Source organism: Diorhabda sublineata, chromosome 3 (genome assembly GCF_026230105.1).
Source record: "Diorhabda sublineata isolate icDioSubl1.1 chromosome 3, icDioSubl1.1, whole genome shotgun sequence".
Lineage (NCBI taxonomy): Eukaryota > Metazoa > Arthropoda > Insecta > Coleoptera > Chrysomelidae > Diorhabda > Diorhabda sublineata.
In genome coordinates, this window is record NC_079476.1 from 23,495,936 (window position 1) to 23,520,026 (window position 24,091).

The 24,091-nt window shown below is 31.3% G+C and overlaps 1 protein-coding gene across 1 annotated transcript in view; it reads right to left on the reverse strand.

Moving 5' to 3' along the window:
• LOC130441367 (epidermal growth factor-like protein 8) overlaps positions 1 to 22,021 on the reverse strand; it is an 88,181-nt gene extending 66,160 nt beyond the window's left edge. The window contains exon 1 of the mRNA XM_056775013.1: positions 21,610 to 22,021. Within this exon, the coding sequence (XP_056630991.1) occupies positions 21,610 to 21,917 (308 nt within the window). The 5' untranslated portion in view covers positions 21,918 to 22,021. The remainder of the gene's footprint in view (positions 1 to 21,609) is intronic.
• Positions 22,022 to 24,091: the final 2,070 nt, after the last annotated feature.

A 24,091-nucleotide genomic window follows, 5' to 3' on the forward strand; every position in this document is an offset into this window, starting at 1 on the left:
CATAGGAAGACTAAGAAATAATATAATTTAATTAAAAGACAACGTTAATGATTTTTTTCTATTTTGATACATTTATCTATTTATATTCAGATCTACTCTACAAGCCGCGAGAGTTGAAAGTAGGTACATGGTAAGTTGGTAAAGCTTCCCGAGACTTAAATTGGATGCCAACTCACACGAGCCAAACTATGATGTATTGTTGTTGCGGTGACGGGAAGTGCCCCGCGTGCACCACTCGCCGCCGCCCGCATTGTTCGTTTGTTTCAATTCTCATCTCACTCAGTTAAGTGAAACCACATACAATTGCCAAAAATCTCATTTTGCCAGCAGCTCTTGATAAGGTTGAAATTATGGTCAATAAGCAGGAGGCAAACAAGTTGGAAAACACACCACTTTTTGATAATATAATTTCACGCAGAATAAATGTGACGGCAAATGATATTCAAGAGCAAGTAATCGAAAAATTCAAGCCAACATTTTGCTATGCAGTTTGACGAATCTACAGATGTTTCAGATTGTGCTCAGTTTGTAGTATTTTGTGCGCTTTGAAACAGACAGAGACTATCATGGAAGAAATCTTATTTTGCTTTCTGCAAACATTTCTGGCTAGTGTTTGTGCGATATGTTTTTAGAAAGCACTTGCGACTACGATATTGATTGGAAAAATGTATCGCTATTTGTAGCGATGGCGCTAAAGCTATGACTGACAAAAATAACGGACTCGTTGCGAAATTAAAATCGATAATGCCAAAAATATCCTGGACTCACTTTTTTCTTTATCAATAGGGTCTAGCTGCTAAGGTAGTACCTTCTGATTTAAATGACGTGCTCAAGGAGGTAATAAAAATTGTAAATTATATCAAAGGTAAAGCCTTGCAAACCCGGCTATTTAGAATCGTTTGTGAAGATATGGGCTCGCTTCATCAAAATCTCCTTTATCACACAGAGGCCAGGTGGCTATCCAAAGGAAAGGTATTCATTCACAAGAGTTCTAGAACTGAGAGCTGAATCGTTAATGTTCTTACAAGATGCAAAATCTGAATATGCTAATCGTTTTTGTGACCCTATTTGGCTTTTGAAATTAGCATTTTTGGCAGATCTTTTTAGCCAACTTAATAATTTGATCAAGCACCTCCAAGGCCGAGAAAAAAATATTTTAACAGCTAAAGATAAAGTCAAAGCATTTCACGCAAAACTTCGTTTGTGGTCATCCTCTCTGCGAAACAATATATTTGAGTCTTTTCCATGTGTTCAGAAGATTGTTGAAGGTAACACATGAAACTAAAGTCTTGTAGTAAGGGCTCACATTCCTTGCCTGATACAGAGCTTGCATAATTTACAAGAGAAACTTTTGACATACTTTCCAAACTTGTACTCTGAAGCTGACAATGGGCGTAGATGGATTTTAAATCCTTTTTTGGACAAGTCAATAGATCTGGCTGATGTCACCACAAATATGAAAGAATCTCTTCTAGATTTAGCTGCTGATGGCATGCTTGAAATGGAATTTTATTCCCAAAGTGTCGACGTGTTTTGGATGAAAAGAAAACACGAATATTCAGAGCTAGCAAGGGAAGCTCTAAAATTATTAGTGCCATTCGCCACTTCATACTCGTGTGAACTGACATTTTCTGATAGACATTAAGACTAAAAAGAGAAATAGACTGCAATTAGAAAATGATTTGGTTATTAAAGTTTCAAAAATAACACCACGATTTGATAAACTTTTGAAAAATAAACAAGCCCATTCTTCTCACTAAAATTGTGTTCTTATTGTGTTCCTTGACTTTCAGTTGGCGACCTCCCGACTAAGGCTTCGCATAGATTGAAAAACACTGTTTTAATGTATTGGAATTGAAATTGAAGGTGTAAATCAATCAGCTTTATCAAGTAATGTTTTTATGATTTTGAGGTTATAATCTGTTGTGCTTTGCTTTGTTTGTATGACACAAACAGAAGATTTTATTAGAAAACACGTTTTTAAACGAAAAGGATTAGGTGAGAAAAAACACAAATTATATAATAAACAAAGTATCTCTCCTCTTCTTTCTTATTTACACCTTATAAATAATAAAAGAATAAATAATAATGAATATGTTGTTATTATTATTATTATTATGACGTTAACGATTAAATAGCCACTAAGAAGAAGTAACCGTGACATAACCAGAACCATTTTCATCTTCTTCGACAAGACTTGCTGCGACAACACTTTCTTAAGACAAACTGACAGTCGCGCATAATTGTATTTATTCAATACAAGTACTATGCGACAGAAATAATGGTCCCGCGGTACTAGGTAAGTACTTCGGATGCCACGATTTACTGTGATAACGTCAATGCACGTTTTCATGTTTTATTGTTTTCCTGAGAAGACGTGGCTACTATTCCAATTTTATGCAAAAAACTTGGTGCTTTTGATCTAGGAAGGCTCACATTTCAATTGCTTGAAACATTATCTAATACAATATGAGCTTTTAAATGTTTACTTTGAGTATGTTTTATAAATTTAGAAGATAACATTGATTGAAATATGAAATTGATAAACTGGGAAAACTTGGAAAGGTAATAAAAGAAGGATTGAGAGAATTTTGAGGTATTGGATAGAAAAAAGAAGAAGTAAAAGAGTTTAGAAATTAATAAAAATAGAATCTGTAAAATACTATAAAAGTGCAAATCTGTTTATTACTCTATAATAAACCTGATCCCAGAAAGGAAAAACAGAAAACCCTGAGGTTAGTTTCAATATACTTTCTAATATTGTGTTCTAATATTGTGTTGATCTTTTGAATAAATAAATAAAAATAAAATGTTTAATGACTCCATTCCAGTTTGCTTGGGTTTCACTTTGAAATCATCTCCGATTTTTAAATTTTCACAATCAGTATACGAAAGCGAATTACCAGAAGAGTGGATTTCTAATGAAAACGAGAGGGCTAAATGAGGCGAATATGGCGGGTCAGGGAATAAATATTGACGTAGTTTGGCTAACTTTTTAGTAACAATACTGAATGAATGGGCAGGCGTATTATCATAATAGAATAAAATTCTTTTCTTCGGTTGAAGTTTTTTTGTTTAAGTTTTAGACCAAAGTAAATCAGTATAACATTAACCAGGTTTTTCTTCAGCATCAGCATCATCCGTATTCATACGATCACTTTTAAGACCAGCTACGAATCACACATGGAACGGAGTACTTTCAGTATAACATTTACTTTTTCTCGTTCTTTTTTCATGTGAAAAATAATGTTCAATTATGACCTAATACTAAAAATAGTTTTCTTCATATGAATATGAAAATTAATCTGTCAGATTTATGTAAAAATTTTACAGGTATCATAAACATGGAGGAAACTAACAATTTATGTGGTCAATCTTTGGAAATAAATTATTACCCTTGTAAAATTTCTGATGTGTTGCGGCTTGTGTTTATATATATACAATTAAATTGTTGTACAATAAGAAAACTGGACTTCCCTTCAAGCTATTGTGTCTCGGTGAAAAAAATAAGAAAATGAGGCAATTCACATGCGGTTTTAACTGACGACGTAAAAAAAATGTCCTTGGAAGGTAAAAGGTTGATGTCTCTTTTAACATAAACAGAACGAACATTGATTTATTTATTAACAGAAATAAATTTCGTCTAACGCATTTTATAATAAATCTACAAATCAAAAAATATTGATAAACGACAAAATTTGACGGCCTGGTAGTTTCTGTCATATAATGATGTTAATGGGATTACTACCGAATAGAAATTTTAGATTCAGTAAGTTAGTTATGGGTAATATCAGAAGAGCTTTGAAAATAATGAATGGACCGATAATAATAAATCATTTATTTTGTATTAATAGTTAACGTGAAATTATATTAACTAATCTATGCTTTTTGCCTCTCATTTTCTTAACAATGTTGTAATGATGTTTATTGCTCAGCTTTAGATACTTGAAACTCAGTTGAAGTATGACTAGTAATATAAAACTCTAGTTTGTAAATTCTAATAAAACTACAAATAATTTAATTGATTACTACTATAGACTTGAGATGTAAGGACGAAGGAAAAATTAATTTTTCTTAGAGCAAAATTTTGGTTTGATTTTATTCCTATTTTGATATTAACGATCTATTGATCAATATAAATTCGCAAATTGTCAGAGTCAATATCATATTTTGATAAAGAAATTTTGAAACAGAAGAGACCCAAAATCAAGCACATTTAGGAACATAAACATATCAAAAGATCTAAGAAATAAGAAATTAAAGTAATTTGAAACATGATATCAATTCCATCTCAAAACTCTGCGCATCTAAGAGTGTTCATTTACTGAGTTGGTGAATACCTATTGGACAAATAAATACCTGGATGCAAATATCGATAGAGAACTCAACTTGAGTCGAAAAAATTTATTACGCAGAAAATATTATAACGTCTCTCATGTAATTGTTCGTGGAACGAATTGTACAAGTTATATTTACACTTACAACTACATTATACCAATTATTATACTAATTACAACACTATAAACATTTTATATCTCACACTTCACTTCATTTCAATATTCATCCAACAAATTACTGAGAACTCTGCTTCATATATCCTCTTACGATCATTTTAGAGCATTATAATAATATTTTACGAATACACATAATCTGCATAGAAACATGATTGGCACTTTTCTTGGTACAGCTTACTTCGACGTACTCTAATCGTATTTCTTCCAACACTGGGCTGTGGAACTAGGCTAAAAACCTCTGGAATGAGCGCACACTTTTTTATGTTAAAATTATCATAGAAATTCACCTTACAGATTCTTGATTAATTCCTATAGTTTAGATTAAATCGAATCAGATAACCAATATTTTTCGAAAAAGTTCTCCGCTTTCGACAGATAAGAGTCAGAATTAACTAGAACGCTTTTTATGACATTTTAAACTTGCTTAAATATTCATTTCCAAACACTTCTGTCAATAATTATAAGTTTCAGTGGCATTTTTAGATATTTTACGTAATTTTTCACAACAAATCGTTATTTTATTGTTACGCTTTTTGTCAAAGAGAAGAATAATTTTGATTCCAACGTAGGATACAGATATACTGATTTTGTTTACAATAGCGAGAGGAAGGGCATAATGCTTAACAGTTGCCTGGCATTTGACATATGGTCACCGTAGCGCCAATAGACTTGTTTAACAACTTATTGAAAACATCTTTAGTATAGATAGAAATAAGAAAAACCTATTGTTCACCATTTTATTTCAACGCCTATTCTATAGCAAAACAAAGAAATTACTACTCAGATTTGAATACATGAAAAACAAAGATTTTTTTGGAGGTTAATTAATAGACTATCGTCAAATCTTAGTTTGTTTGCACTGTTCACTTTAATTTTAAATTGTAAAAATTTAAACTTCATCAATATCAAAAAAACCAAGTACTGAATTACGTAGATGAAAGTAATAATCAAAAATAGAGTCAACATTAAGTCGGATCGAAAATATAATTCAGTAAAGTCTGATTAAGTAAGTACTTACGGTTGCTTAGCATATTTTTTCACAGTCTTTATATATTTGATAGTATCACACTGATACAAATGCAACACATGCTTATTGTTTCTATATTTTAAAAATAATCTCAATTATTAATCATTAGGAAATACCAGTTTATTTTTCAGGAAATTGCCAAGAGATAATATCTTTGAATCATATCATTTATTTAGAAATAATTCCACTTTATACTGATCATATAATATAAAAAATTTACAACTCAGTTTAGGAAAAAGATTATATACATTACATACTGTTAGAACGTCTACACTTTAGCGATGTTTTTAATATATCTGGAGCTTCCTATCATCTTTAATTTTTTTTAAACCCAACGCAAAGTTGAAGTTGAAAATCTTTTTTAACTATTTTTTCGAGTTCGGCGGTCCACAAGTTAGTTTCTAGCAATAATTCGCGACCAGTATTAATTTTTATTGGCCATGCCATTCACCAAGATTCTAATAAAGAAAAAAATTTGGGCATAGCTACAAAAATGAAAAAGTTACAGGGGGTCAGAGGTACGAAAGTGACAAAATTTCTAAAAAAAAAAAAATTCTATAAAGACCTGAGTTTTTTTATTGCCTGAATAGATAGAATATGACCCCGCCTAAGTTCAACGTTCTGCCGAACACCCTGTATGATATTGTAGGGTGGTCTTAAAAGTACGTGGTCTAACAAAGGAAAAACGAACAAGAAAAAAATATATTTATTCTTCAACGTTATCTATATACAGTGCTTTTCAGATAAAAGTATCCACCTTTAATAACTTTTGTAATACTGGTATTTAGAAAAAATCCAAAAACACGTCAATTTATGTTGGAAGGGGCAATTGGACAATTCTTCAACCTGACTTCTCCCAATTCGGATTTAAAGTTGAGAACAATCGATGCGGTGTTATTTTGTTCAACAACAACATTCTGTAGTAAACTTACTGGATACTTCTAGCAAGCCTAAGTTTGCTGGGTTGTCATGCCACGACATCTCATTTTTCTTTTCTCTGAAAGAGCTTATAGCTTTTCTGGCATCCACTACGATAGTTTTCAATCAGAATCTTTAGAATACTTTTTCTGGAAAAAATTCAGCCTTTGGAAATACCTACCAAGTGTTCATTCATTGCTTGTTTTCTAATTATTTATAGAATTGAAGCTGTTTCTAAGCGATTCATTACGTTTTAAAGACGTTATATGACTTTTTTAGAATCCTCGAAATTAGTCATGATAATCAATACCATTTCAAAACGTAACTTGGAGTAAGGACTAACATAGTAGGTCAAAAATTATTGGTAACTGATCCACTGGGTCCACTTTTTTGTGAGTACAGTTATTTTTTGTAAAACTTTTTCAAGTTGTACTAACTTAACAAGGATTTCAGATATTGGTTAAATTAGTTGGGTTAAATTGAATTATTTTCATCTGATTCCAACCATGTTTCAATATTTTGAACACATCCTATGTAGTAAAACCCCAGCAGTTAAATAAAGCACTATATAATATACGAGGGCCGTCCGTTAAGTTCGTAGTCTCATTGCTCGATGGCACCAGTATCTCTAGAGAAGTTTAATATTGTGTAATACATTTTTATAGATGGCTACTGGAGTTGAATCGGATTTTCACATAAATGGAAAAAAGGAATATCAATTTGATTCTTGATTTTGAAAGGAGAATTACGCAACTTAAACAACTTGTTACTGTAAAAAAATTGTTTAATGATTTTTTTACACATCAGTTTATGATAAGCCAAGTACAGGTGCTCTTATACACAACGTGCAGATTGAAGGTGTGCGATATAGCTGAGGAACTATCTAACATATCTTGTATGAAATTTTGGATATGAGGAAGCTGTAGAGGGCACTGGTACTACGATTGGTTACTCCGAAAAACAAGCGTAGTTGTGAGACTAATTCTGAGTATGTTGAGTGCAATTCGAAGACGTTTCTAGGTGACATACGAAACATGGATCCACTGGTATACATTAGAGACCAAACAACCAAACAACAAATAAGCCGAGGATTGCCCTATTGGCTAGAAAAGTGATGGCTACCGTTGTACGTTTGCCCCCTAGATGTGCTGTTTTATCATGATAACGCACTGGTTCAAACTCCTGTCCTTACCACGACCAAATTGTTCAAATTGGAAGTACTGCAGCCTCATACATCTTAACCTCCAGAATTGACCCCAGGCGATAATTTTTTGTTTCCAAACTTAGCAGAAATTCTCGAAAAAACGGATATAGAAGTTAAAGCAATACTGGGTCAATTGGATCGAACTAAAAGAAGACTTCTTTGAAAAATAAATGGCTGTTTTCACAAAATGTTCGTTTTTCTTTTGTAGTATTAATCGTAAGTTGAATATAATGAATTTAACAATGTCCATCTAGCATTCGGACGTTATTACTCATTTCAAGCCCTATATACAGAACATTTTTTCACTCAACCTATCTATTTGTGTAATTTGTATCCTTGCGTCATTACGAATGGTAATAGCTATCAGATTAAACACACGGTTTGTAATATGCTGGAATGCGAAATAGTCCATTATCTTGTGATACAGCCAAAAGTCAATCATTTTGACTGCCTAATGATTGCTTTGGATCAATTTACTTACGATAATTACTGGTACGGAGATTGTATAACTACTTTCGATCGAAAAATATTTCCAATCTTAAAGCTTTTTATTATTTACTAGTAGTTAAAACTTTTTCTTATTTAAATACAACTACATATCAATTTGTTAACTCCCAAACAATAACCGAAGTATTTAAATTCAAAACGTTTAACCCAGAGATTAATTGTCAATTATAAAAACGAAATCGAATTAATTATTTATTCTCGAACAGACAACCAAATGGCGAGTAATTGTATGTGAACAAAATTGCAATCAGAAACAGCTTCCCTCTGACAAATTAGTTTTTAAAAAGGTCTGACCCGCTGTGATCTTGAATTAAAATTTAAAAAGAAAAAAAATATGAAGAACATCGACTCGCAATCAATCTCCGCCAATGAAGCTGTCGAGATGACAATCAATTTATCAGTTGATAAGTAGGTAGCTTTCTGAATGTTTGTTTAAATAACATGTTTATTTTATAAACAAAAAAATACGAGGGTTTCTGGGATATCTTACGGACAAAAAGTAGGTAGCAATTTCAATCAATAGAGTAATATTTTGCTAGATATCAATTTTGTAAGTATTCGTTTTTTTATTTTTCAGTATAAAAATTTATTCAGGTATTCATTAATTTGACTGGTTCATTAAAGTGATCAAATTTTTTAAATTCCAAATAAAACAATGTTGTATGATTCATTTTGAGGCATGGCTTCTTTATCTCGTGCGCGGGTTTTTGAGTGGTGTAAGTGCTTTAGTCAAAGCCGAGAGAGTAAGGAGGATGACCAGAGCCCAGGTCGCGCTGTGACTGTTTCAACTCCGGAAACAGTAACCTAAAACGGTTAGAAAAATTTTACACGAGGAGTTACACATGACAAAAGTCCGTGCGAAGTTGGTGCCAAAAAATCTGACTACCGACCAAAAGCTTTTGCGTCAACGGGTGTGCTAAGATTTCTTTGAAAGGTTAGAAAAAGATCTGCTTTGAAAGGGACCCGATTTGAGTCGATGGAAGCGGTAAAGGAAAAAAGGTCAGAGCTCCTAAAGGCGCTCACCAAAGAAGACTTCCAACACTGTTTCGATCAATGGAAAAAACGTATGGATAGGTGTGTGGCGAGGGGAGAGGAGTATATTGAAGGGGAGCATTTGAATGTAGAACAATTTTTATAATAAAACTCTTTTGGTAACTAGTATCGTTATTAAATAGCCAGAAAAACTCGTAGATGATATCAACAATGACGTTGCAAATTAAATTTATGTTATTGGCAACTAAGCCATGAATCAGACAATTTCTGTTAGTTTTATACACTTGCTGTAGGGTTTCGTAAAGAAGACACCGGAATGTTTTTGTAATTAATGGGGTAAGGCGTTTCTACATTTAGTTCTAAGTTGATATTCGAAGATGAATATGAGTGACGGAGATATCAAAAGAAAACAATTCAAGACTCCAAGAAAAAACCATGTTTTAAATTGTGTCTAAAGGAATTCGAGAACAGAATAAGAATATTTTGAAGGATGAGACTACAGGAATCAAACAAATTAGAAGGTACAACAAAACAAATCATTTGTCGTGCAGTACGTTTTTCTTCAAAAAGGTATAATCAACTGTAAAAAAAATGTTTTCTCTTCTAACATGAGAATTACCTTTATTAGAAAAGAGGAAATCATTTTATGGCATGAAAACTATAACAGTTTCTAAGAAAGAGTGGAAAATTATTTTATATAGGCGAAAATGGTTTTCATATATTTTATCAAAAATTGAATCACCTGTTATTGATTTGGATAACGCTACAGTCGGTCCGTTGGTCGGTATGTAGATCACTTACCAACCAACGGAAAAAAAACCCAATTTGCAAATTGGTTTGCTAAAAAAATAGTAAATTCAATGAACTGAATGAATTTTCCTACCACTATGAGTTGAAGTCAACAAAACTCAAATGAGCTCAATTAAAAAATGAAGTTGCAAGAAACAATTCAAAATTGAATGACATGGAAATATGAGTTTGCATTCTGCTGATATTACGTTTTATTTTCCTTAGGAGTTTTTCAAATGTTTCTTCATCCATTCTCAACTAATTTTTCTCTTTTCTCATCTAATTCTCTAACTAAACTGTCAATCAGATTCCAAAAGCAAGACAGACGCATATATAATTATTGTCAATGGTACACCAGCCGCTTTAATTAGCTTTGTTGTTTTCAATTTGGAAATTGTTAAATTTTACTTTTGAAATTTTGATTAGTGGTAAGAGATTTGCATAATGTCAAACTACGTGCAAAATTCTTCTATGTAATATTTTGATCTTGCAAGGAACTGCATGCAATTCCTCTCATGTTGTCTTGCATCATGTCAAGAGGCCCTTAGTAGTACCGGCAACGCAATGTATCAAATATGTAGTGAAATAAGAGCAGAATATTGATAATTGTATAAGAATTAACATTAAAATGGAGGTTGTGGATCTAGGCAAGAATATTACTGATGATTTTGAAGATGATATAGAAGACTCACCTTAGAATAAGCATTACTTCTATCTGCTAACATTTTTTAGTAGAAATAAGAATTCAATTATTATTTATATATTTATTACAGTTAATAATAGAAATATATTATACATTTAAATGTATCTAACTCAAAACTATAAACGTATAATACTGATAATTTAACATAATAGAATATAAACAACATCTATCCCCATAAAAGACAATTCCAAATACCTACTTATCTATGACAATAATTTAGAACTTTATTTTTTCAAGTAAACCGAAATGCGAAACTATTTTAAAGGTCATAATCAAGTACGAATGGAATTTAGTTAAATAAATCGTGATCACAATCAAAAGTATTACGTGAACAAGATAATCTATTTTAACTCAAATTATCGTTAATCAAATTTTTTGCTCATATCCAGTTTTCATCGATTACTGAGTTCTCAATTTTTGTCATGAACTTTCAAATTTAACTACAGACAAAGAAAAACAATGAATAGCTCTGACCGAAAATCGATAAACGCGACTATAAATTAAGTTGTTAAAATAAAATATTCACTTTCTCAGACCTATACTTTGATCGTTTTCGCGATATTTTCAACCATTTCGTTCGAATAATTTTTGAAATAATTGAGTAGCTGCCGAACGTTGCAGACAGACATGGTTGTACCAATAAAATTTGGATTAGATAATTTTTGACTTGTTCATATAAGTATTCAAAGATGAGCATTTTCTTTAACAAGAAGATAAATGGAAAATAAGTTTTTTAAGGCACATTAAATGAACATTTGAAATGTTTATTATATTATTATTAATATTATGCGATAGACTTATGCACTACTCAGCTTAGAGCCGGTATTTACCTATCCCGGATACAAAGTATCAAAAGGATTAGGCTCGGTTCACATAATGAACTAGCGAATGTCGGCGAAGGTGTTTATTGGTAATTCCAGTTTGGCGATGCCATTTGCTGACATAATAACTGGGACTATTTCCACATTTTCGCTATGCTACATCTGTTTAATCTCAATAGCGAGATCCGCGTATTTGGCCAGTTTGTTGAGAACGTTCTGAGTGTTCGGTATAGTTACATCGACAAGAAGGACTGAATTGACTCTTCTATCAACCACCACGATGTCAGGTCTATTATTCGTCACCTGTCTATCCGTGATAATGCGAGCACCTTCTGCGGCTGGTACTTGTAATATGGTGTATACGTATTGAGAAGACCGAACTTGTTGGCCTGTTTCTGGTGGATGATGTTGCACACTTGGTTATGCAGGTGAAGATAATCGGTATTAGCTAAAACACTACAAACAGATGCTATATGTTGAATGGTCTCTGGTGTTTGCTGGTACTTTCTGCATTTGTCAGATTGAGTGTTCGGATTCTTAATAATATTTTTCTTGTAGTTATTCGTGTTACTATTTGATCCTGGATACCCATCATGAAGCTGTCGGTTTCTTGAAAGAGATTGCCGATAGTAAGCCATGTGTTTGAAGCTTCCTTATTATTTTTATTACTATTATTGGTAAAAGTCTTTGTATTCAAATTCATCCATTAAAGTGTACTGTACAAGTGGTTGGTGGACATTCATTTGAGAAGATACTTGGCTTGATGAGGAAATGTTTGAAATGAAATGAAAATCTCCAACAGTTGCCGAGCGATAAATTGAGAATTCCGATCCCAAAATTAAAGAAAAAAGATATCAAAAAGTTAATAATATAGAGAAATTTTAGTTTAGTAATCTCAATAATTTATTCCACTATCTGTTATATATAAATATCCATACTTAAATTTATAAAAATTGTGTCTGTAGTGTGAAAAGTGAGGACGTAGCTGAGGTAAGTGCTTACTTTTATGAATATATGGAAAATAACAAAAAAATTTAATGTATATCTCGATGAAAAACTGACTATTATCTCGCCTGCTTGCTTGCTTTAACTGCCCTTCGACTACTACTTTGCTGGCTCGGCTATAATAGATAGGTTTTTGTCTTTTGTTTCTTGTATTTGTGTTTTATTTAAATGTCAGAAATGAAGCGACAAAAAGTGTATATCCTACGAAATGATTTGAAAGTCATTATAGTTACGAGCTCGTCGACGACTTAAGCCTTGAAGCTGATCATGCCCGGTTGCAATAGAATTCTAAAATTTGGGGAATTCGCGGCGCTTTGTTGTTTGTTTTCATCACAACGGTTATTTGTTAACTCATTTCTAGGAAGGTCTTTTTATTTATTGGTTTCGTTTGTTTATTTTAAAAGAGTATAGATTAGTAACAAAACCATTACATAATATTCTTTTAAAAATGGTTATGTAAACACAAATTATGCTGGTACGGTAATTATCTGTATAATACTCAAGCATGGTGACCACAGAGTTTTTAAAATAAAATTCCCTGACTTTTCCAGAGATCTAATTTTGAAATTTTCTGACAAGTTTAAAAATATTCGATTAAATTAAAGAATATTACTTAGGAAAAGTGAAGTAAATAAGACATTATCATAACACTTTTATTTTATTTATATTTATTAAATAAATATGAAAAATTAACACTTTTAGCGCAAAAAACTAAATAGCATATGTAATACATATATACTCTATACTCTTTTCTTTATCTTATAATTATTCATTTATTCTTTAATTTTTCAATTTCATCATCTATGGATGAAATATCTCGACGTCTAGTTTCGATTGGAGAGTTTTTTTTATCTAAAAGATTTTTCATTTGCTGTTTCTTTAAATATTTATTCTCACTATCAAGGTCATCTAATTCTTTATCTTTTTTCATTTTTTAAAAATTTTTCTTCATTACGGCTTCTTGAATTCTTAACCGACTGAATCAGACTATTCGATATTTCAATATTTTCAATGCCAACATTTCCCAATTTATCATAAATTAATCTTTGGGTGATGAGCGAATCTTCTTGAAGATTTTCAACGAAGCAGTCTTTATTAATAGAAAATCCTCGTTCAAGAGATAAGTTACCATGAAAAAATGTAAAAATAATTTTTATGTATTTGGTCAATTCTTTAAAATCATCTGGCGTAACCATAATATTATCTAAGCACAAACAATTTAGTTTTTTATCATCTGATTAAAAATAATTTCATCTTGTAAGGATGACCTTCTGCATAACTTCTTGTATTGATTAAGTCAGCCCCGCTTATCCAATTATTTTCGATTAAAATATCAAGCGAAGTTGACAAAGGTTTTGCTCCAATATCTAAATTTTGTGCGACATTTGGATCTAAATAAGAAATTGCTTTCATTAACTTGTAGTTTACTGGAGATAGTCAAAGCAGTGTATACTTGACGACAATCTTTTTCAAATTCTAGAACATCACCTTCTTTAGTGTTTTTGCATTCTTTGATAGCTCTTTTAGTCGCACAACTAATGTTTATGTCAATTTTTCAATCTCATTCGAGGGAAACGAAAAAATTCTGGTAGTTGAATAATTTTTAATCCAAAATTTTCATATTTCCCGGATTTCTAGAGAAACTCCCTGACTTGTTAAAAAAATTCGTGCCCTTATACTTATAGAAACTTGGGAATTAATATTTCAACGCATGACACCTCCTGCAACAAAAATGCCGTCCAAATAATAAGCTTTATCAAATGACATAAAGAAAGTCATTTTTTCCAGAAATTAAGTTATGTGTTTTGGTATTGCAAATAGTTTTTAACTAATCAATGATAACTGATAAATATTATGCTAATTCACTGACATGTTTTAATGTTTTACTTCATAAAAAACCACCGTATTTGTTAAAGAAAACATTTCCACCACTACAATGTGACTATCCCTTAGCCGAAGTGTGTTGAGATTGATTGTTTCATGCATCATTTGACTCCCTCTGATTACGAATTCTTCAAGTCCCCTTTGTATATAAAAATCGAGTATGAATGTTTCTTCTTTTAGTCTTGAAGAATCGATTCTATCAAATAGGAACTGTCATTTTTGAATTAGTTACTAGCATAATAATTTTCATACCACCTTGCATGTCTTTTATAGTTTCTTATGAAGATAATATGCCATCCTGAATATAAAGAATAGAGGTTATATCATATTATCAAAAGGATTTATCGGATGTTCTCTAAGAAAGTTTCTAAAAAGAAGGTTAATTTGTAACCAGTCACGTTTTCTGTTTAGACTTTACAAACGTTCGTTATCATTCAAATAAGCAACGGTATAATTTTTGTAAAAATTTTTATGAGACATTGTCAATCTGGAACGTGTTCTGCTTTTAAATCTGTTTTTTTACTTTCATGACACAATGATAATATAAACGAGTTTTAAATACGTGACAACTTTGGAATTTGAATTTGCGGGTTACATTGACAAAATAATCCTTCTTAGGTAACTCCGTAAAGTTGACTTTTATCGTCATTCATATCCTTGAGTAAATGAAACGTATTTAAATCACGCATGAAAAGTTTTATTAACATTTATTTAGAATGAAAATTGCAGAAATTATTAATAAAACAACGTAACAGACTTTTGAATTTTGGTACAATAGTATTTATAGGTATGATGATGTTTGTCGAGAAAATTTTTCCGTAGAAATTTGGGGTATTATTAGGAAAAAATTAATTAAATTAACGAATTTGTGACCCCATTGATCGGATGACCTCAAATGAATCGACGTCAACAGACATCATAAGACATCGATCAACATCAAATGACAATAGACGTCTATTGGCTTCAATGGACGTCAATTCATGTCGTTTGATATCGTTGCTAATGGTGAAAAATGCGCTATAGTCTCTCGCGCCGAGAGTGCGACGATTTTTTACTTGTTAGTTTAATTATTTCAACAATTAGCTACTTTTTGGATATTTTTTACAATACCTGTGATTCCTAGGAAAACATAAATAGCTCCCAAAGAAAAAAAACGTAGTTCGTTCTCTCCTTCAGTTTCCTTAACACTTTTATCTTAAACTCCTTTTCGTTTTCAGAATCTCCATTTTCTTTTACCACATACTTTTTCATCGTTATATCTTTCCAACATACGTTTAAGTTATTCAAAATTAACCGGTTTAGAATGTAAAAAAAAAGCTACAATACATACACAAAAGAGTTGACGCAAGAAACTCCAGATTTCTAGAAAACAACGACAAATATTTTATGAAAAAATATTGGAATACGCCAAACGACTACTGTTAATAACAAAGAAAGCAGTATTAAAAAAAATACACATGAGAGTTTTATTATCACTTTTACGTAATCTTCGAAAAAATTCTAATAATGCTAATTGAAATAGTTAAATTGCACCAATATTAGTTAAGTTGTGTTAGGTTAGGTAGATGCTGCTACTAATCGATTTGGAAATCAGGGACGCCAATTCTAATCACGCTTGTAGAAGCAAGATTATGTAAAAATCCCCTAAAGACCAAAGCAAGTGTCGAACGGCGATACGATAATCAGAAAAAAATGTTCTTTACATGTTGAAAAAGTTATTTTGGTGATTTGGATTTACTTTGCTTAATCTGTTAGAAGTAAAAGTTTATAGGTAGTGGCTAATTATTAGGTGCATATCAACAACCTCACAAAATGGCTGATGATCTAACAACAATTGAACGACATGGTGGAGGCAAAGGATTGTATATCTAATAAGCTTAATAGAAGAAGGTTCTCCAGTTACAATTATTCTTTACAAGAAGGGACACACGAGAGCTTGGAGCCTCTCAATCACTGACAGAATCCTTATCAGCAGTTACTCGCAGATACCTTAAGCTGTGGTAAAGAGGAAAAACCATCAGAGACTGCAAATTATAGAACTTCTCATTCTTGGGATTATAATCAGTTCTCCATTGAATAAACGCTATTTAAACAACATACAGGGATTGAAGACATTGTAGTAATTATTGTTAGGTTAGATTAAGTTGGTCCGGGCAATCTCGACCTAGATTTGTTGTGGTTAACCCGCACCCCTGATGCCTATTATGTTACCTTTGTTTTACTTTGCACAATTTTGTAACTTAGTTAAGTGAAGTTAAGTAAATGCCTTCTGATATTATTTTTCGCTTTTATAGCTTTCCCTCTTTAAGCATTTACAACTTAGATTGAAGTGCTTCTTCGATACACTTAAAATAATTTTCAAAAATTCTATAGTTGGAGAGTTCTTTGTTTTATTGCCTTTGAATATATTTTGTAAGTTATACAACACTCAGCGTAGAAATTAGACGTACATATTTATGTATAGAATCTTAACATCAGAAACAAAGATTTGATTATAGTGCTTAAATTTAGAACGGAAGTTTACATGTGGTCTTTGATATATAAAATTTAAAATCTATACAACTTTTCAACGCTAAATTTGGAATCGCTTCCAAATAAATTAATTGAATGAATTATTCATTCCATATACCACGATAAGCATTGTTAAATATTTCACAGGATTCTTGTTAAAATTTGTTGAACATGTAGATACATTAGTTTTTGTTAGTTTGCTTACCATTGTGATTATAGAAAAAAGAAGAAAGGAAAAAAGCAGAATTAAACAATGAATGGAAAGTCTTCAACAATACGATTCTTTATGATATCGTTTTAAGGTCAAATATAACGAATACAGTAGAAAGAAGGATCTACAATGTCAAAAAGAAACAATATGAAATAGACAAATATCATTAAACATTTTACAGAACAAAATAAAGTAAAGTCACAATTGTAATTGTAATTTGAGATTACAAAGCTTAAAGATAAAGAAAAATTTAGTATGAATTTTTTTTTGCTCCACTTGCTACTTATGTATTTTAATAAATTCAATTTTTACTTCACGGTTTAAACAAAGTTTGTTTCATTGGAATTCGTTGCTCTAACTACTTGTGTCAATAGCAGACAATTTAACGAGAAGTTTGAGATTGATACGTTGCTCCCGTTGTTAAATAGCCAGACCTCGTATGAGAAGGGAATATTTTTAAACAAGTATGATTTTTATTTCAATTAATTTAGAATTAATAGATTATCACGAAATTTTTATTTTCACGAATCTATTTTCTAATATCTCTGTTATTGTTAATTGGGATAATTTTTTTGATAGTGAGAGATGAGATACTAGAAAATTTCAAATGAGTATTGTCCATATCTCTCATTATGAAAATATTGATTTGGTAATATTGTAAATTTTACCTTAGAACGAAAATCGAAAAACCCACATTCAGTTTAGCTGGCATATAGTCAAGTTTGTTTTTAAAAGAGTTGTGGAGCCGTTAGTTATGGTTTATTTATTTGAGCAACTAGCTTAAGAGAATGTTTAAAATACATAACATTGTATTCCTTTCATGGAACAGGCATCTTAATTCTTCCAAGCGAGTTTTAAGCAAGAGTAGATGGACCTGGGCGAAGTAATTGCTCTGGAGAATCATAATAAACATCCAAACAAAAAAAAATTGTGGTAGGGGTTATGAAGATTTTGTGTTCAATGTAGGTGAGTTGGTATTTTTGGAAAATCGGAACAAATTAAATAGGAAAATAGGAAATAGATATTATAATCCATACACTCTTTTACCATATGATCACATGGACTGCTTCTTTTCTCTCTAGCAAAAGGAAAGTAGAAAGAAATTTTCAAGGTCTAACGTCAACCAGTAAGGATTTTCGAATCTCCTCAAAACTGGAAATCTTTTTTCAAAAATCCATTCCAATTCATACACTCACAACATAAGTTTCTTATTGATTTTTAAAAATTAAGAAGAAATCATTTCTGATTTTTCTAAAAAAAAATAAAATTGTTCTGAATTGTGGTAAATTCTTTTCGAAATTTAAGAGGAGTTCAGGATGCTTTTAATGTCTTTTTTAGCCATTAAAAGCAGACAAAGGAATTTATAATCGTGCGTAGTTGTGTAAGGTCGTTTTGATGTTAGTTAGATCAGACATTTTGCCACTTTCGACCAGAGTAGAGGTCCAGATAACCTGCAGTCTAACTAAATAAGTTTTAATGTTTTTTGAATACATTTTAAGAAAAAGAATCGGTTAGATTTTTAATGTTTGTTTGAAAAAAGTTTAAATATCGTATAACAAATGTTAATGTAATTTTTAATTGCATAAAGATGAAATAAAGTTCTTCATATCTACACGTTTTTTAAATAATTAAGTAACGTTTCCGGTTAAATAAGTTCATTTCCTTCTTTTAAATTATAAGCACTTCCATGGAGGTTTTTTCCAATGATCAAATAAGGTTATGTTCAGTATCATCAATGACATATAACCTATTTTTCGTTATTTTAATTTTATGTCAGGAAATCAAGAAATGATTGCAAAGATTGTCCGTCATCTTGGAAACGAATATGACGTTTTTAAAATTTTTCTCCCCGGGAATAAAATTCACATTTTCCACCATGATTTAACAGTCTAAAATTACGTTTTTTAGTACGGCGTGTCATTCGTATAAGAGCTATCGATTTCAATTCCGCTATCGCAGAGCTTTCATTATTACCAGCTCCCGGACTATTTCTTTTATGTTATTATTCGTAATGTGATGTTTAACTAATGTTACCAGAAATATGTGGTCTATTATTACGACACTTTTGATTTTAAATCCATATTGACACAGTTAAATCAACATTGAATGTTTTGAAAATGCCACGATTATCAAAGTCAGTAGTAAAATGTTATAATTAACGACTTGAAACAAAATAAAAATGATGATTTGTTAATGAATTTAATGTTTCAATCGCAACAAGACTAACGAAATGAAAGCTTGTTAGGCAACCAACCTCCTCTTTGTTTAAAAAAGACAGAAAATCTAAAAGCATAACTAGAGGCCACGGAAATTGAGTTGAACTAGTAAGGCTGTTTAATCAGGTTATGTTTGAGGTTATTATTAGAATCAATAATTTTGAATGTATAACATATTGATATTTGATTGGTAGACATCTTTGAACAAATGCTGCAAATGAAAAGTAAGTTTTGTGGATGTTTTGAAAAAGAAAATTAGTTTCACCTGATTGAAAATAATAAAAATAAGCCAACAGTCAACTATAAAAAGTACTATAACGGCCATTCAATAACACAGGATCATTTATCTTCATTTTCGAACAATATTATGAGATGAGGGTATATTACTTCCCGGAATATTTTATGAATATCATATAAAAATCCTTACTTAATGACAACCCATATTGGTGTGGTGATGATAATGGTTTATTTGAATTTTTATGAAGTCTACCAAATATTATAACAAAGAAAGCTTTTCTGTATATCCACTCAAACATGAACTGATTCTAAGCTTATTGCAAAATTAAAGCAATAAATTGTGGATTGTCAATTTAGACGATGCATGATTGAAATACTTCAAAAGTAATCCAAATACTCTCAATATTGGTAATTGGACAATTCCAGAGGGATAAATTTGAAATTAGCCAACTGATTGTTATGCAAAATGTCTTTTCACCTATGACCGATTTACATATTTATACACTATTTATAAGTACATCTTTTGTTCACTGTGTATATGAATTTGATCATTAAAACTACAATTTTACCTGTCCTATTCATAAAACTTTAATCGGTTTACTGACCTTTATTGTTTTCACGACATGTTTATTCATAGAAAAATTCATGTACTTATTTCATTCCTTAATTAAAATTATACAGCGCGCATCCCAAAAATTCGACGCCATGACCTTGCGGTCTTTGCCTTGTTCGAAGCCGGTTCTCACTTTTGATTGCTCTTTTGTTTTGTTTATGAATCGGTGCAAAAACTTTATTTCTGTGAAACACTTGATGGAAACATCTTCACGACACCGTTTTTGTTCCATCGTGAGCTAACGCGGCAGCCATCTTGCGCTCAGCTTTCTCAACCAAATTTTTGGTTAATATGCGATGTACCGCACTTTTTGAAATGCCTACTATGTCTGCTAGCTCGTGCACTCTCAATCCACGATCATCCAGTTTCTTCAACGTTTATGGAGTCGTCACCTCATTTGGGCGATTCTGGTTTTCGCAGTTCGTAAGGCCTCGTTCAAACTCTGCCACCCAATACTGTTGATAACAAAGGAGTAGTTTTGCCCAAAGTAAAATCTAGTTCAGCTTTTATATTGGTTAGGCTAACGCCTTTCAAATAAAAGTGTAGTATCACTGAAAACGTTTCCTGTTATTCGATATGTATCTGAACTGTCTTGAGTGCCGGCAAATCTAATGAAAAGCTCAAAAAAGAACTGTTTAGTAATAAAAATTACTGTTTTTATAAAAACAATGAATATAAAAGTACCAAATGAAACGAAATGAATAAAAATGAATAAATGTGAACCAATTATGGTAAGTAACAATGGCAATATTTTGATAATGTCAATTTGACAACATCGTGAAGTGTTACCAACTTTCTGGACTCAATTTTCCTCTCTATTTAAGTTCAATAAATGAATTCCAGAATTATTCCGCTGAGCTTTTCAAGTTATAAACCTAATTTTTTTCTTTTACTTTACTTTTTAAACAACAATTAATAGTAATTATATAACTTAATAAAGCACCGAAAGCAATAAACTATTGTTTATCCGTATTATCGTAACAATGTGAAACATTTATTATTATAATATAATGTAATGAAAAACTATTTATTATTTCGGATAATAGCAGTTTAAGACAATATTTGCTGGGAGTATATGGAAACCCATTCGGGGGATATGTAAAAATTTTTTCTACTTACCAATATTGTTAAAATTACCTTTTTTTAAGCAGGTTCACGTCGATGAGGTTTTTACAAATCTACTAAACTCCATTATTGGGCCATACCGGTTTTAAAAATATAAATAACTGTTAAATGCTTTTATTAGTTTCTCTAATCACCAAAATAATTCAGTCGTGAGAAACAATTTTAAAAATGAATATGTGATAAAGCAGATTCCTACTTTTCCATATTATGTAATTGAATATTCTTTTATGATACTTATTATATTATATAAAGTGTGTTTTCAAAACTCAGTATGACAATTCCCAAAATCTACATTAAAAACAATTATTCAAAATAATTATTTTGAACTTACCCTGGATGATGTTTAGCATAAGGGTTATACTGTATACCAGTGTTGGCGTCTACAACCATTTTTTCCATCTCGCTATCTCTAACACCTCCTTTCACCCTGTGTCCTTCATCACCCCCGTTACCATTTTTATTAACCGCCCTATAACCGTGCCTATGTACCCCTAAATGTCTATGCGTAGAGCTGTGGTTCCTTTGTGTCGGAAAATTTCTTAGAACCCTACTATCACTTCCGTTCCAATTGGGGTAGGTTACCGCCGTCACGTGAACGAAAATAAGAAGAGCGGAGAACGCAGCTAAAGTAGCGTGCATCTTGTACCGCGTGCACGTGAGCACTTTCGCCTTCTGTCTTCGTGGTGTCTCAGGAGGCTGTGCGCGATCACGTGACCGTAGCGACCGTAGCTATGTTTTGTTTTGTTTTCGTAGCGGTGAATGGGAAATGCACAACTAGTAGGATGGGAATGCCGCTTGGTAGTGGATACAATTTAATTTTTTTAGGTGCAATTGCATATGCATATTAATGTACCGGGTGTTCGAATTAATATGCAGAAAATTATTCGTACCAAGATGAAGTTACCCAAAGTTCAATAAATTATTGGATGATATATTTTGATTTATGGTTCATTACGATATTATATGTTCCGCATAAATATCGTTATTTCTTCATAGTCAAAATAATGTTCTAGCCAAGACAAACTTTGTTTGGGTTAGGTTTGAATTAAAACTTATTATTTATTATTATGGGTGCTTTTAGATTTGTAGAGTAATATATATTAACAAAATATAAAGCGATTAAAGCATGTAAAAACTGATCAAAACTAGAATAAATCAAACGTAGTTATTCAAACAATCAAAATGAATCAACAATGTCTAAAAGTGATCAAAAACAAGTGTGGAAAAACTTATCAAAGCGAGTTTAAACTAAAACAAACTAATACTCACCAGGATTAAACACAATTATTAGTTAAATAAAATTGTCCTAACTTAATTTAATTAAATCATAAAAAACTAACCAAAACTAACGAAAACTAACCACAAAACTAACCACAAAACCAACCAAAAAACTAACCACAAAACTAACCACAAAACTAACCAAAAAACTAACCACAAAACTAATCACAAAACTAACCACAAGACTAACCTTAAAACTAACCCCAAAACTAAGTAAAATTAACTAAAACTAACCAAAACTAAAATCACTAGAACGAATCAAGAAGAAAAATACTAGAAAATTTTATTCAATACTTTAATTGAAAGTATAACTCAGAATGTGTTGTAATTGATTGCTTATTGAATATAAATGGGTTATTATATCAATAAAGTGTTGATAATGCTTTAAATAACGTTATGAACTTGATTTATGGTAGGTTTCCAGTCCAAGTTCATGCTGGCTACTTTTATAAACTAATTTCACTAACACGCAAATTCAGTATAACACTATTTTCTTAGGTTTTCTTTCTCATATATTCGTTTTTCACAATTTATTAGCGAAAACAAATAAATGCACAGCTGCATGTAAATTGCTTCTCAATAAGAACATTCCTATTTCGATATTGTCTCGACTCGATATTGTACGAGTACATTTGCTAGAATAGAGAAATCGGAGATTGAATCAATAACATATACCATAGCATTAAAAAGTTTTATTCCAGATATACGAGTACCATTCGTACCATTTCATATTTTTATTAGTTTATTCCCAATTCAACCAGAAGCATGATTATAGCTGCATTAAATTTAGAAACATAGCAAACATGAAAGTTAGTATTTATTATTATTAGAGCTGCCCTCGGCGCTGAACCATCTCACTCACTCACTTTTCAGTTATAGAGCTTTGTTAATCTCCAATATATACGATACGTTCAAAGAAGACACGTCTTCGCTCCTACGAGATTTACAAAGCATTGTTCGCGTTAGATTGATATTTTCTTTTAGCTAGACTTACTATCACATAGGTACTTGCAGAGGTAGGTAAAACCCAGTTAGATGTCGTAGTAGGTTCAAAAACTTTTTTAATTAAGTGATTCTTTATTCTCATCCATTTTTCTATGTTACAAACAGTTTCTTGGTAAGTTACGCTTCTTTTTTTTATAAGTATATCGACGTTCTGATTTCCTTTTCCAAATTACCAGTGATCCAAACGACCTTATTGCTCTTACTAATATCGATTTTCCTACAGGCTCTTTTAGGACCATTTTTGATTCTATGACCTGGATGGTCAATGCTTTAATAGCAGTCTGACCACATCACTATGGTTTTATAGTTCAATGGATGTTAACTGGCAGGTGTGAAATCTGTCATGATCCCGTATGTTCCAGTTAAACACGGCCTCATAGTATACATAGGAAAATCTTTGTGGCAACTTGTATTAAATAATGCAAATAATAATTATTATCGCAATTCCTGTTTTATTTAGTGTAATATTTATTGCTTAGATTTTTATTTATTTTTAATGAAATTATCGAGAACCAGTGTCACTTAAAACA